Source organism: Gymnogyps californianus, chromosome 4 (genome assembly GCF_018139145.2).
Source record: "Gymnogyps californianus isolate 813 chromosome 4, ASM1813914v2, whole genome shotgun sequence".
In the NCBI taxonomy this organism is placed as follows: Eukaryota; Metazoa; Chordata; class Aves; order Accipitriformes; family Cathartidae; genus Gymnogyps; species Gymnogyps californianus.
In genome coordinates, this window is record NC_059474.1 from 13,261,827 (window position 1) to 13,276,448 (window position 14,622).

General features: G+C 36.3%; 1 protein-coding gene across 2 annotated transcripts in view; it reads right to left on the minus strand.

Annotated features, from left to right (window-relative positions):
• Positions 1-14,622, minus strand: part of KIAA0232 (KIAA0232 ortholog) — a 70,758-nt gene that overhangs the window by 32,261 nt on the left and 23,875 nt on the right. For both annotated transcript variants that reach the window (XM_050896717.1, XM_050896716.1), the window contains exon 3: positions 3,057-3,194. In XM_050896717.1, the coding sequence (XP_050752674.1) occupies positions 3,057-3,194 (138 nt within the window). The remainder of the gene's footprint in view (positions 1-3,056; positions 3,195-14,622) is intronic.

Here is a 14,622-nt window from a genome sequence, read left to right on the forward strand (position 1 = left end):
CATTACTGGTTTAAGTAATTAAATATAAACATCAAAATTATGGTACCTGGATCTCTGCCATTTCCTATGAGAGTTAGAAAAGTTATTATTAACCCTCAATACCTTTTCATCTTCTGCACATTTTTCCCCCTAAAATAGATCAGGCTGCAGAATCCTAAAGTCTTCATTTAATTGTCTCCCAATTTGGGGTTTTTTTTTGGTTGTGTGTGTGTACACACACATGTGTGTATATATACTCTCTCTACAGACACACACAGGGTAAACATTCTAACCATTTCACTTAAGTATATTTAAATAAAAATGTATTTAAGTTTAAATACACTAAGACTTCTTTCGATTACTCCCAATAATGGAGCTACCTCAACCTTGCTTGCTTTGCTCCAATGCTAACGTTGAAAGAAGAGGTTAGGCTGGAAGAGCAAGTGTTCCATATCTGTATGAGGATATTGGTATTTCCATGTCCACCTACTTTGAAAAAAGGATCACAGAAGGATCGCAAAACTATAAGCAAGCTCCAGAACTGCCCATGTGGACTACTGCCAGACCCCTTGCAAGAAGAAAAAACTGTGAGAACAAAGCTACTAGTTAACATATTTGTGAAGATCCTAATTAACACATCTACCTATTTGACAAAAAAAAAAATCTCTACAGGTAAATATTTTCAGATGATTCAGAAAACAATTTAAAAAAATCAAGTGGCAATCAAGGAAAAAAGTATTTATTTGTATCTCAACAGTTTTTATAAACGCTCCTCACACACACCACTAATCATCAGTTTTGGCTACAGTTGACAGTATTTTTATCGTTTTGTAGAGATGAAATCAAGAACGTTGCATGGAGCAGCTTGAATGCCTCAGCAGAAATAGTATTTTAACATTAAGTTTCACAGTCCAAAAACTACTGATTATTCCCATCAGATTAGCACACAAACATAAGTAGAGAAACCAGCCAACATAGGAAATGTTTGAAAAGCAGAAAGAAAAAGATACCTTACCAGTTACTTTAAAATATCACTATTATCAAAGCAGGATCACCCTTCCCCCCAACTCCAGGGTAAAAAAAAAAAAAAAAAAAAAAAAAAAAAATCCAAAAAACCCCCAAACAAACAAAAAAAATCTGTATTTCTCTTTTATGCAATACATGTGTTAAACTACCTACAGAACAGCTTTAAGTAACAATTTTTTTAAAGGTTTAAAGGTTCCACCCTGTGTTTGAAAATACATTAAAAAAATTATGACCTACAATTTCATTAAGACAGCAAATGTGCAAGCTTAATTGTCTTAGCATGCAACGCTAGTCAAAATAGCCCTGAAATAACACAAGTCTACAGGTTGTAGATTATAGGTTAATGCTGAACAATAAAAATCTGACAAGATGGCAGGAGTCAAAGGAGGAAGTTACTTGTTTGACCTTTCAGATCACACATCTTTTTATTCTTTCAAAACTCTAGTTGAAGGGTTTATTCCCTTCTTCTTCTGTTTTAGATTATATGAACTTTCAAGTGGAGGCAGACCAGGGATTATTAATAAATTTACCTCCTTCCTTTTTCTTTTCAACTGGATTTCTCTATATCATATAAATCTGGCTCTAAGTGATGCTCCTTGATTTTCAGCTATGTGAAGATGCATCAAGAGAGTAATTTCTAAAGCTAAAAATCAATCATCAGTATTCCTGTGGTCTACATATGAGACTACTACTTTTTGCTGTTCATGAAATGAGTATACAAAGATAGTCATATCCTAAAGAAAGACATTACTTCTTGCAATTATTTCTTCATATTTGCTTCATATTTAAATTAACTTCTACGGTAGTCAGAGTGCTGACCTCAATATTCTGTAACTATGAAAGCAGAGCAAATTACCAACAAAATTATATTTTGCATCACTTTGTTAGGATAGCAGGTAATGGGAAAATGGGAGTTCAGAAATCTCCCAATTAGCACTTTAGTAACTGAACAAATGCTCAAGTAGCTTCACAAACAGTAAGCCAGTGTATGATGGCAATGCTGCTGAAGGTGGTGGTGGTGGGAATAACCACACAAATCAACCCCACCTCCTTCGTTATTCTTGGCCACACACCTTCCTCACTTTTACTAGCACAAGTGTCTGTGCTACAAATCTGACCAGGAAACCTCTCTCGGTTAATGTTTCCTCCACCCCAACCAGGTTAATCTCAGGAAACTGATTCACTTTCCCAACCAATCCAGTTCTCCACACAACCACACAAATGCTTGTGCAAGCACAAACTGTGACTAGAAAGCTGGATGGAGCAATAATGCAACCAGGCTGCATAGGCAGGGAGATTTTCTTCTTACAGTAGTGACAGATCAGAGCATTTGTAGTTCTGTAAACTAAAAGATAGACTTTCTCATTTCTGCTGTCTGAAACATCTCCCTGGAGAGCTTTCATTGACCTGTGCTACAGATTATTTTTTCTTTTTAAACATTTCCTTCGACGGTCTCTCCCTTTCTCCACTTTTCCATTGAGTTACATGGTATCTGCTGCCTCTGGTATCTTCCTTCAACCTGTTGCCTTCACCTCTCCTCACCTTCTCCAGTCAGTGCACTTCAACTCCACTTCCACTCAATGATGTAATCTGGAAAGTGAACATTTGCTACTATACATTGCATTTTATTTAGCAATTCTGGATTACACATATAGCATGCACAAAGCAAGATGGCTTTCTGCCCAAATATTCCATTCCTTGCTGCTCACACACAACACAAAGTAAATTTAGAATTTTAAGAAATATCTTTATGCAAAGCTTTGTGGTAATTTCAACACAAACTGGTGCATTGCAACTGTCCCTGACAAGAACAGGCAAGGGCTTACAAAAAGGAAAGCATGACACTACATAGCACAGAATCTTTTGTGAAATCCTGCTGCCGTACACAGATTTCATAATTTCCTAAAGAAAAATAAAGAACTCTCAGAGAACTCTTAGCAAACTTGCATTTTAAGAAGCCACAAATTAAAAGATAAGCATCACAAGCTAAATACATCTAACACAAAGAAGGGCATAAAGTCTTAAGAATCTATTAAACAGTCCAAACTTACTTCATCAGAAGCAGAGCGAAGACACTGGACAGCAGCCTGTTTTTTCATTTCCTCTAGTGTTAGATCAGAGCACTTTTTCTTACTCTTTCCCCATTTCTTGTAAGCTCCCTTTTCCCAGCCCAGGAAGATGTCATTCTCCTAAAATGAAAATGAAGAAATTACATTATTTAAAATACATGAATATCTCAGTACTATAGCAGAACAGGACTACAAATAACATACTGTTCAAAATAAAAACAACCTCATCCTATCTACTAAAAACTACTTTTTGCCAAATTAAAGATTAGTTTGATTACAGAAAAATTGCACTTACTATTAAGAAAAGCACATATATTTTTCACAGGACATGGAGGCTACTCACACTTCACTGCAATATTTTCCATTTGCAAAGCATATCCATAAAGATCATTTTATGGCCAACTTATGGTTGCATGTATTACTGTAATTTACACAAAATATGTTAGAGAGTTTCACTGATCTCTGAAATAATAAGGATGAAAAGCGAGGAGTAGTTCAGAGTTAGGACCAAACTTAGGAAAAAGCTAAACAAGCCCAAAGAAGAAAATGCAATGTTAGATCCCAAAGCCTTCAGCTCAGTCTCACAATGAACATCATTATGACTAGAGATAGCAGTGCCTATCTTAAAATGAACCTGAACTAATTTCAGAAGAAAATTAGACAATGGGGTGGGGTGGGTGGGTTCCCATACATGTAAGAACATTTAACTAAGAACAATAAAATCAAAGAAGAATGCTATTGTATTATATGTAATCATCTGAAGATACGTAGCATCCATTTTATATCGCTTTTCAGAATTTACAAAATTTGTTATCAGACTTGCTTATTCTTCACTGTCCGTTCACATATATACACATGATTTCCCATGTTCATCTCAAAGAAGTACTTTGGCTACCAGGAAAATAATCTTTAACATCTTTTAATGTATGCTGGTCTAAACCATCTTCTTCAGAGAGATCCACAAACACCTGATGCTTTTCAACATACCTGTTTCAACCCTTTCAACATATCTGTTATTGCTTCTAATGAAATCCAGGCTAAGGCCTACCTTCATTTAAAACAACTCCCAATTCCCCATGGCTTCAAAATGAAGTAAAAACAAGTTGTCAGTGAAACTAGTTGTCTCTATGCAATCAAAGAATAAGATGGGAAAAAAGGGAGTGGAGAGAGACCAATCACCTTCAGAAGCAGCCATTGAAACGGCTGCCACTCGTGATTTTACATGACTGAGTCCTTCAGGACAGAGTAGAGCAATTTGTTGAATTTATTTCTTAAAGTGTTATTTGATCACCAAAACTGGAGAAATGGATTTAGTTCTGAAAGAACAAAAAGCTACCAGTCACTCTGTTTTTCGTTATACTTGTGCAAGATGCCAGTGATTCATTTAAAAGAAGAAATTTGAACAGGCTACTGTTCTGTTATTAGGAGGACTAACAGAAAGAAATAATTAAAAAAATACGAGAAATAAAATCTCAGAAAATAGGTTCAATAGACTGTGCACATCTACACTCCATTTCTTTAAAATAAATTTATAAATCTTTTCCAAAATTGTAGTTTATATATTTCTTTATACACAACGAGGCTGTAGAGCACTAACTCTTCCCAATATTCACATGAAAGCATACAAACTGATGCGACCCACCTACCCCCACCAGCTTCCAAAGCCTGTCCTGCTCATCCACATGGGCATAATTACGAATGAAAAATACATACCCACTTGCAATACGTTACTCAAAATGAAAATCCAGGCACACCAGCAAATGTGCACTGGGTTAACTTCATTTATTCTGCTTTCAGGTGGAAAGTTGATTAAAGCACCATCTACACTAGGAAAACGTTACCAAAATGCTATATGTTAAAGTACTTTGTTTTATCTATGCCAACAAAGCTTTGCTTTGTACTGGTACATTAAAGCTAACCTCTGCAAGAGTAGCTTTACTACCCATATACACTAGCAGTCTGTCAGCAGAGCAGTAAGAACCTTCATGCTTACAGATATTTATAAAACATTTCATTCAGTTCTCCACACACATAATTTGAAAGATACCTGACACTTGTCTACAAACTTTGACACTTTTCAATTTTAAAAAATTTAATCCTTGCAACAAATACCCAATTTTTTAAATGGGGGAAGGGAGGCTAAATGGAATTCTCTCTCAGGCCCGCACCAGAGAGCTGCGTGTATCACGGTCTCATCCCTCCTTCCAGAGTAAGCACGCTGTTTGTGCACTCTGGGAACAACACGGCTCATCTTGTAGGATGCAGCAATTGACACAGAGCTCTGGCAGAATCCTCTCCTCCTTTCTACCTCTTTATACAATACACAGAAAATTTGTTTCTGAACATACAGTTTTCAGTCACACCTGGCTGCCAGTGCTTCACACCACCATTTTAGGTTTTATAGGAAAAAGCCTGTTGGAAATTTGAGGTTTTGATTTTTTTTTTCCTGGACAAATTCGCTGATTTTTTAGCCTCAGATTTTACAAGATTAGCAAACACCATGGATTACAGCTATTGCACATAAAATTTTGAAGTTTAAAATCCTCATGTAAACTACATATATAGTGCTGATAAATATTGTATTTGATACAGCTTAAATTTATTGAGGACCTTGCACTTTCTGCACACAAATCAAACACCACACCCATAAAACACTACAGAACAGTGAAGAAAAAAAATCCTTACAGGTAATTCTTGTGTTATAATCTATCAGAATCACGCTAAATAAATTAAAAAAAAAAAGGCATTACAGTAGAACAGCTAAGAAACAAGATGACGTCATAAACCCTAGAGAGTGAGTTTGTAGAACTTGAGGTGTGACACAGAAACCAAGTGGAATTCTGCTTCTATGATGACTAAATTGATTTAAAAAAAAAAAAAAAAAAAAAAAGACAATCCAGTAGTTTCAAATGGTTTAAATTAATCTCTTGCATTTTTTACCTGCCTTTTCTTTTTTTCTTTGTCTCCAGTGGTCAGGAGCCCATTAGTAGGTTTACTCCTTAGACTGGAAAATCTTAAGCCCATGACAAACCGGAAAGAAAGCAGTTCAAGAAAACATTCTCTATGCATGAAGGCAAGTAAACTAGTTACTTCACATGGAAAGAATCACTACGGACTTCTGTTCTCTTCAGCTACTAGATGCCTTCGTTTACCTTTGTTTCTTAACAGAACTAGAGATTTGTCCTGGTGATATTTGTCCATATTATTATATGATAATGCTTGTTTCAATGCAAGAGCTCTACCATAACTTTGAATTTTCACAATTCTGTTCAGTGGTCACTGAATATTTTGTAAAAGCAATGCCACCCCAAACTTACAAATTTTAAAAAGCATGCATACACACAGAAGAAAAACTGAAATTTGGCTTACAAGATTCTAATATTTAAAACACACTACCACTACTTAAATTTTTAAGGGACGACCACCCAATATTAAATAAATATCAACAGAAAGCCGAGGCCATCTGGATATTGGAAAAATTCAAGTCTGAATATCAATAAACTGAGTCCTACTGTACCTACCTACTACATAGCTAGATAATTTCATATTAGAGATTTTTAATTGTAAAGATACTGAAAGTGCAAAGTTTCATGACGAGAATAACTTAAGAATCGTAAATGTGGCTAAAGAAATGTTGGTGAAGTATCTGTGTTCTTTATGCTAATGCTGCCTCAAGAAATCCAGTATTTGGAGTGCTTAATTCAATCCTGAATTAATATACAGGTGCAAATTTTAGAAAGAGATTTCTAAATTGTTTCTCCTGCTCAACTACGCAAAAGCAGCAATTCCACCGCTTCCCTCCACACTACCAAGAAACTGAAGAAGCAAAAGAAAAGCAAGTTCGGTAGTGATTCTTCTTACTTTCACTTGTTAGAAAGCTAATAGAAAAATATCTACTATCAGTAAGACAACAAACGTGACACCTTGTGATAAGACTGAAAATTGTTATGAAGCTAATAGTCTACATAAAGGGAAAATCAGTGTTAAAACATACTTCAAGAATCTTGAAGGAACTACCCACATTTCATAAAAGCTGGAGTCAAGTTCACTGATGCAGAAACACTAGATGACTCAAGGTCCCAGTTTCTCTTCAGGTAAGTAAACAGGCTTAAGTTTTGCCTTATCAGCAGAACACACAGGAAAGTAACCAGATTTAACAACCTGATCAACAAACTCCCCAAATGGGGAAATCCAATCAGCAGAAAAACATGTTTTAAAAAATCAGATTTTTTTTCTTAAAGTAAGTTCAGGGAAACTGATTCCCAAAGATTCTCCCTGTGTAAATGCACTACAGATTGAATTAGATACACACTAAGATGATGAACAAATATAATGTATATCAAGTTTTCAGGTAACGTATTGAACAGCCTTAGTTATCTATGTGGTCAATATTTCTATTTCAAATTATATACGTGAGACTTTAGGGCAAGAATTTCCATTCTCTCAGAGGAGAGAATAAAATACTGAGTTAAAAAAAATTCTGAATCAGAGAATTTTGAAGAACTCCTCTTTTTTGAGCATTTTAATTTCAGCACAAGCCAGATCCTATTCAAGCATATTACCAGCTTGGCATTTCTTACTCTCATAGAAGTTATTGCTGGTGAGCCAAAACGTGCTGCTTCAACAAGCAAGTTCTATAACAAGTTCATACAAAAAAAATAAGCAGCATTCAATGTCATAATTTCTCAAATACAAAATAATCACACACAGAGAGTCTCTCCTTTTAAGAATCCAACTCAAAGAATACCATCAAAATAAGTAACTAAACATCCAGACAAGATCATCGAATGTGAAAAAGAATTCCCAAAATTGTTAAGGTATGCAAGCAGAGTCCTGCAAAATTGAGTAACATATGTGAACAATTTTTCCTTCTCACAATTATCAGTTAACAGATTAAGAGATATCTCCAAGGAAGGCGAAAAAAAACTACCCACAGTTTTTTTTTAAAGGGGCAAACATTTGCCAAAGACTTGGTAGAACAGCTGATTGGTATTTTTGCCATGAACAGTTTGGAGTTGTACGTCTACTGAATGTCTGGCCAGTTCCTGTCCAGTGCAGCACATAAAGATTAAGTTTTGTCTGCTTGTTCCAAACTGGGGCATTAGTGTGCAAACTCCTCTACTAAGCTGTAGGAGAAACCTTTCTTACAAAGTTTTTTTAAAGACGCTCAAATGTAATTAGAATAGATCATCAAATTACTGGACAGGCCAAAGGGAAAAACAGAATGAATGCTCATATGGACAGAGTGAATGGTGAATGCATATGCCGTCGTTCCTTAGAAAGAAGCTCAAAAACAGGAAAAGACAGATCACCCAAACCAACTGCTACACCGTGGTCATGGATTGTACAAGATGCCACAACCCCAAAATGTTTTGATAGAACTACAGAATTTGCAGATCTTTACTCTGCTTATGAGACAGAATAGTCTCAACTCAAGCCAGAAGCATTCTCCAAAGGCATTCACATTCTCTCTCTCCACAAACACACCCAAAATAATCCCTGAATATCAACACACAGTCCACAAAATTTCCCTGCTAAAGTCTATCATCAGTATATCTTAAGTCAGCGACAGCTATCAAGGTTTGTAGTGAATAAATTAAAACAAAGACTATATAATCTGACATAATGAAAACCCAGGTTGTCTAGCAGTCCTGGTCTCTTCTGGTAACAACAGTTTTTACAGAATTGATGTTTAATTAAATGCAATGTTCGCGTAGACAGGTATGAACCATTGTGCACTGCAAGAAAGCTTTTCCAAAAACTTATTCAAAGGACTCCAAAAATCAACTCTTGAGATGTTTGGATCAGCAGGAAACGGAAGAAAATATCCCAAAGTTATATCCAAAATGGAACAGGTCCTCACTACCTCTACGAGGATCTCACAATGGAGAATTTGGGGAAAAGTGCAACAGATCACATGTGTATTTCACCTTTAAGATTATTCAAGAAGCAGCCTGTATAAAAACCTTAAGTGATCTTCTCTGAAAAAATACTTCGCCTAAACTGAGATTCAGGAAAAACTCCCATAGATTGCTTAGAGCCACAGGGATATATACCTTTTCATAATGGCTTTTGCGAAAATTTTTAAGAGACATTGCATCTCATAATTAATGAGAAAGGTCTATAATGGGCCAGGATCGGCTCAGACATTCCTCACAGTCTGCCTCAGACTGAGACAAAGATAATGAGATAATACATATGCAAGACAATTCAGAAGAAAACAGAAGAACAGTGGCACAAGCTCAGCTTGTATTCTCCAAAAGACATGCAACAAGGGGTTCAGCAGACAAACAGCAGATAAGTACACTTTCAGAGAACAGCACAAGTTTTCTCCATGTCAAAAGCCATGCTACCACAGAATGGAGAAGACTGGAAAACATTCTTTAATGTTGGATAATTACTCCAAATCCAGGTATTACCAGAGAAAGAATTCATCTTAGACTTTTTGTGAAAAGCCAGAGAACCATCTAGCCGCTACAGTCAACTCTTTCCCAGTTGCTGTAACTGGAAGGTTACAATCCTATGCAATTGGACTGTAACAGAACAGCTGATAATACATCAGACCACATCACGCACTGCTACGACTTCAAGGTCCTCAAGGCATTCAGGACTGATGATTCCACTATCTGCATGCAGGGAAGAACTCTACCTATCAAAACCAATCAGTCAGAGTATAAAATCTTGTAATCTGAGTTTCTGTCAATTATAAACTCTTGCTTATAATCCTATCAACTTGAAAGGGCAGTCTATGTGTTGTTCACTAATTAGAAGTTACTCCAGGCTGAAACCAAGCAGAAGAAATTTGATCACCCACTCCCAAGAGTGAGAGAACATGCAAATGCTGCATCTGTTGATATCCTGTGTTTGTTGAGCAGGCTGCCTTTAGAGTTTTCTCATTAAAGTAAAAGCAGAAAAGAAGAAAATTTAGCAAGGCTATAGCTACAGCTACAAAGACATCATTTTACTTGCACGTCTCACCTACATGGCAGAAAAGAAAACCAAGAACTCAACAGAAACAGCCACTACAGAGTCCAGATACCTGAAAGGGACATGTTATGACTGGAGAAGTTATTTCACAGCATTTATGGTAGCTCTCTTGGACTTAGGGATAAAGTTGTGTGGCAAGCATCACAGACCACTGTAATAATCTGATTTCAGAGAATACAGGCAGTGCACACCTATGCTTGGAGACATGTGGTGTGTACCATCACGTAACGGTCTACTGTACAAAGAACACTAAAGAGGTATCTCAGCTAGACCCAGAATCTAAAACAATACAATTATATCAGCACAGAGATGGCTGCCAATAGTCAATCCTGACTGTTAGGAGGACTACGCAGCTTGGCACTTGAGTTTCTATCTCTGCTTTGCATTATGTAAGCCTTTGTGAGACTATATTAGTAGTCATAACAATAAAAAAAGTGATTGTTATTCTTTTTGCATGACTGTGAGAGATACACCATAACTAAGCATTACATGCTATTTAGAAAGTCACAATAGGTCATATAGTACTGTTTTAAAAGATAGCTTTGATTACTCAGAGCAGAAGCTAATGATAACATTTTAGCTATATTACACAGATGTGCCTACTTCAATAGGATAGTACATAAGACAGGCACCACAGACCCTACGTAAGTTTGAAGTCCTGAAATGGACGTTTCACATATTGGAACAGACATGTTTGCAAAGGAATCAGCATTTCAACATGATCACTCACACCGGTACAAAGGCAGAAGACAGTCTGAAAGAAAAATTTCTCAGATAACCACAGTCCTTGAGAACAAATGCTCTTCTTTTGCACTAACATATCAGCTGAAGCTGACTACCCTGAAACCTGTACAGTCTGCACAAATACAATGACCCTGAGAGCCTACTGCTGAGCTCCAGTCCCTGCCACCACAACTCCTATGCCTAAAACGGAATAAAGAATACAAATGCCTAGTCCATGACTCTCCAAATCTACCCCACATCTAACAGTCACCAAGGCAGAAATACAGAACAGAGCAGTTATCTCATAATTAACAATTCAAATGCCAACTAAAAAAAGGAAAAAAAAGCGTAAGTCCCACAGAGACACTGCACCAGTGAGAACCTGAGTTGCACTCGTCAGAACTGTTACATGAGCTTTGGCTAGAAGGTCTTGTACTGATGCACTTGCAAAGGAACCCAACTGAAATGACTTCAGCACCTGCTAAACAACTACCGGTGCAGCTGTTCTTCACAAGCCAATCCATAGGTGCTTTCACAGGACAAAGCCCATTGCACTGGGGGAATCACAAGTCTCCTCTAAGACCGAAAACAAGAGGCTCAAGCCTGCTGCACATGCAGCAGTTCAGAGAGAATATCTGGGAGTTTTCTGAGGCACATGCCTTTACAGTAAAGTCATTTCAGTCATCTTCCACTGCTTAACTGAAGAGGAATCCACATCCCCCCAATTTTTCTCACCAAGTTAATATTGTATACAAAAGATTTATTTTCCAATGTTTAAATATGACAGTGTGAGTTATATAGTCCTCAGCTAGTCACTTGGGGGGGGGGGGGACGACGACGGACAGCAGTTTTCCTCTGTGAACTTTTTAACTTAGTTGTCTGAGCTTTTACAAAAGTTAAACTATTTTCTATTAATAAATAAGCTTTATGGGCATATTAACTTGAAGATATAGTACTGTTTCCTAAATATGATGAATCTGCTCTTTCTTCAGTTTACATGTTTCTGTATGAGAAAAAGAGAGGTTTTATTCCCAACCCTGCAAACACGTACACATTTGAATACTCTAAAGACTTTAAATTAATCATATTAAAAAGTACATGCAGAAGTCTTGGCCCCACAGTTCCCTTTTCTACCTAACTATTCTTTTCTTCATACACAAATTTCCACAACTTGAATTTTACACACTTAGTTTGGGTAATGATTAAAAAACTAAAGTCAGAAAATTTTAAAAAATGTTCCTAGAGGAATGTTGCACAGCTTAATAAGCAGTAACACAAATACAAACTAAACTGAAAATGTTTTGCATTCAAGAAATTTACTTCTACATGTTGCTGGTGAACTTTGGAACTTAATGACACTTGTGCGTAGCAGTCACATGGCATTACCCTACTGTAACTGAACTATACTCTGCATATTTTAATGCATTAAAAAAAATTCGGTTTGAATGACCCACAGTTATTTCTTAGGGACGATAAAAGAGCAGTTGTAATTATACTAGAACCTGCATTGTCATCTTTTGTTAAGTAGGCATACCAGCCAGATTAACATTTAATACAGGGTTAGTGTAGCACAGAGGACCAAATCCTCATTTCTCCTCCTATCTTTAGGTTATGGATGAGATTTTCACTTCAAAACAAACACAACAAAACACATCCTCTTCCCCCTAAAATATACATGTGAAAAACTAAATATCTATTACTAGAATATAAATCTAGACATCAGGTCCCTCTACTGGGTTAACATGGGATGGCAGGGAGAATGAACACCCCACATTCAACTGGATCCTGGAACCTAGCAGGTGCATCACAAGGGCTGTCAGCAAAAAGTGCTCCGTGTCACCAGCACACGCTAGCCAAATGCAGAAGAGTTGGCAACGATATCCCCATCCCAGTTCAGAGTGATAAGCCAAAAGCTTTTACAGAGATAAAACCACAGAGTAAAGACCTAAAATTTATCCTGTGTGGGCTGAGGTCTCTTTTCCACTGCTCTGTTCTTCTCTTAATATAAAAAAGAATACTACATTTTGGACTTTAAATATGCATGTGCTAATGACAAAAAAGCAAGAATAAAAACTACAATCAGAGAGTCAGCAGAAGTGTAGCTATCATTCTGAAGCCTTTTTCTGTCCCTCCATGTAAAAGATTACCTGAACGGAACTATTTCAAATTAGTCCACAAATAATTAGTCTTCCAGAATAAAACCATCTCTCTTATAATTTGAAAAATGAAAAGGAAAAATCTCATGCTGGTCATAGAAGAACACAGTTTGCAGTACAACAGCTACTTAATTCTGAGAGTTAGGAAAATACTATCTTTCAAAAAAACTTTTTTAGGATTTTTGCTTTTGAGGGTCAGGGAAAAAATGTCAACTTCCAAAAATGAGTTGAAAGAAGTAGATCAAAAGCAACAGAAGACACTTGATATGGAAAGTATGCATAACAAATGCATTTAGACCTTCATGCTGCATGACCGAAGGCTTACAAACAAAGCCTTTATCTCACAGAGTGTCTAGCTGTTGCGTTTGTTTTTTGGCTTTTTTTTAAATAAAGGCTCCATCCCTTCAAAAGGGAGAACAGTCTGCAGGCAAAAAAACATGAACTTGTTATATTCGGAAACAGCTATGCTTACAAATAGTATATAAAAGATACAACACAGAAAACTGATTTTAATATGGTACAAATAAAGATCAATGAAATAATGTTTCACACAAAATATATTTTATGGCAATGCCTTCCGCTTCACACAGATTATACTATCTTAATGCAATATTTATTGTATCACAAACTGGTTTGAGAACACATGTATCTACACATATACTTTTAATTAGCATTTAAATAACAATCAGAAATCTTAAAAGCACCTAGTTGGTTTAACATTAGGAAACTAAGAGCAAGGCATTCTGATTAAAAACCAATCTAGACTGAAGTCAAAAGGCTGTCTCACAACGTTCAGATCTCCCCCAACAGCAATTCTGTGGGTCCCCAAAAGTTTAAGATTTGTCAGTAATTTCACAGGGTTTTCCCCTTAATTTATCCTTTATTCCAAAATACGAGAAATCAGTAATAAAATGCAAATGATGAAAGCATATATACTTAACAGAAACATTCTGCACTTTAGTTACCATCACACACAGTCTTTAAATCCATACCAATTTTATGAATTTTTCCTCAACAGATCAAAAGCATCTAAAAGGTCATCTACCTCAGAACTAAATACCAGTGGTTTCCAAACATTTTGAACAGAGACCATTGATAGGCCTCAAACCTTAAAACACAAAAACAAAACAAACGAGCAAAAAACCCTAACACACCTAAATAATGAATATAATATGTTATATAACATGGTTCAACAGATCCCTTTAGTAAGTTTGACTACGTAGATATCTAATTTATGTGTAAATCAATTTGAGAATCATGTTCTCCAGAAAGTTTGTAAGCAAGAAACATCTTTGTTTCTAAGAAGGAAAAAAACAAAACAAAACAAAACAAAAAAAACCAAAAGGCAAATCTACCAGTGAAGTCCTTACTTGCCTTCTGATATGACGGACCTAAACTAACTAGCCACAAAAAACCCAAACTATTTCTATGAACATCCTGCTGTGTCACAGTAATCAAGGAAAATGTGCAAACCCAATTCATATTGTCTTTGTATTCTCTCCTCCATCAGTCAACGCTGGGGAAAAATCCCAAAGAGTCTCCTCCCTTCCACTCTCTCCAACCCTCCCACTAGAAATAGCATTGCTGGGAAAAAAAGGGTGGGGGAGAGGGAAATAAAAAAAAAGAAAAAAAGTGCGCACACTAAGAATGAAGGACTGCTTAAGAACTTTTACATCTTAAGC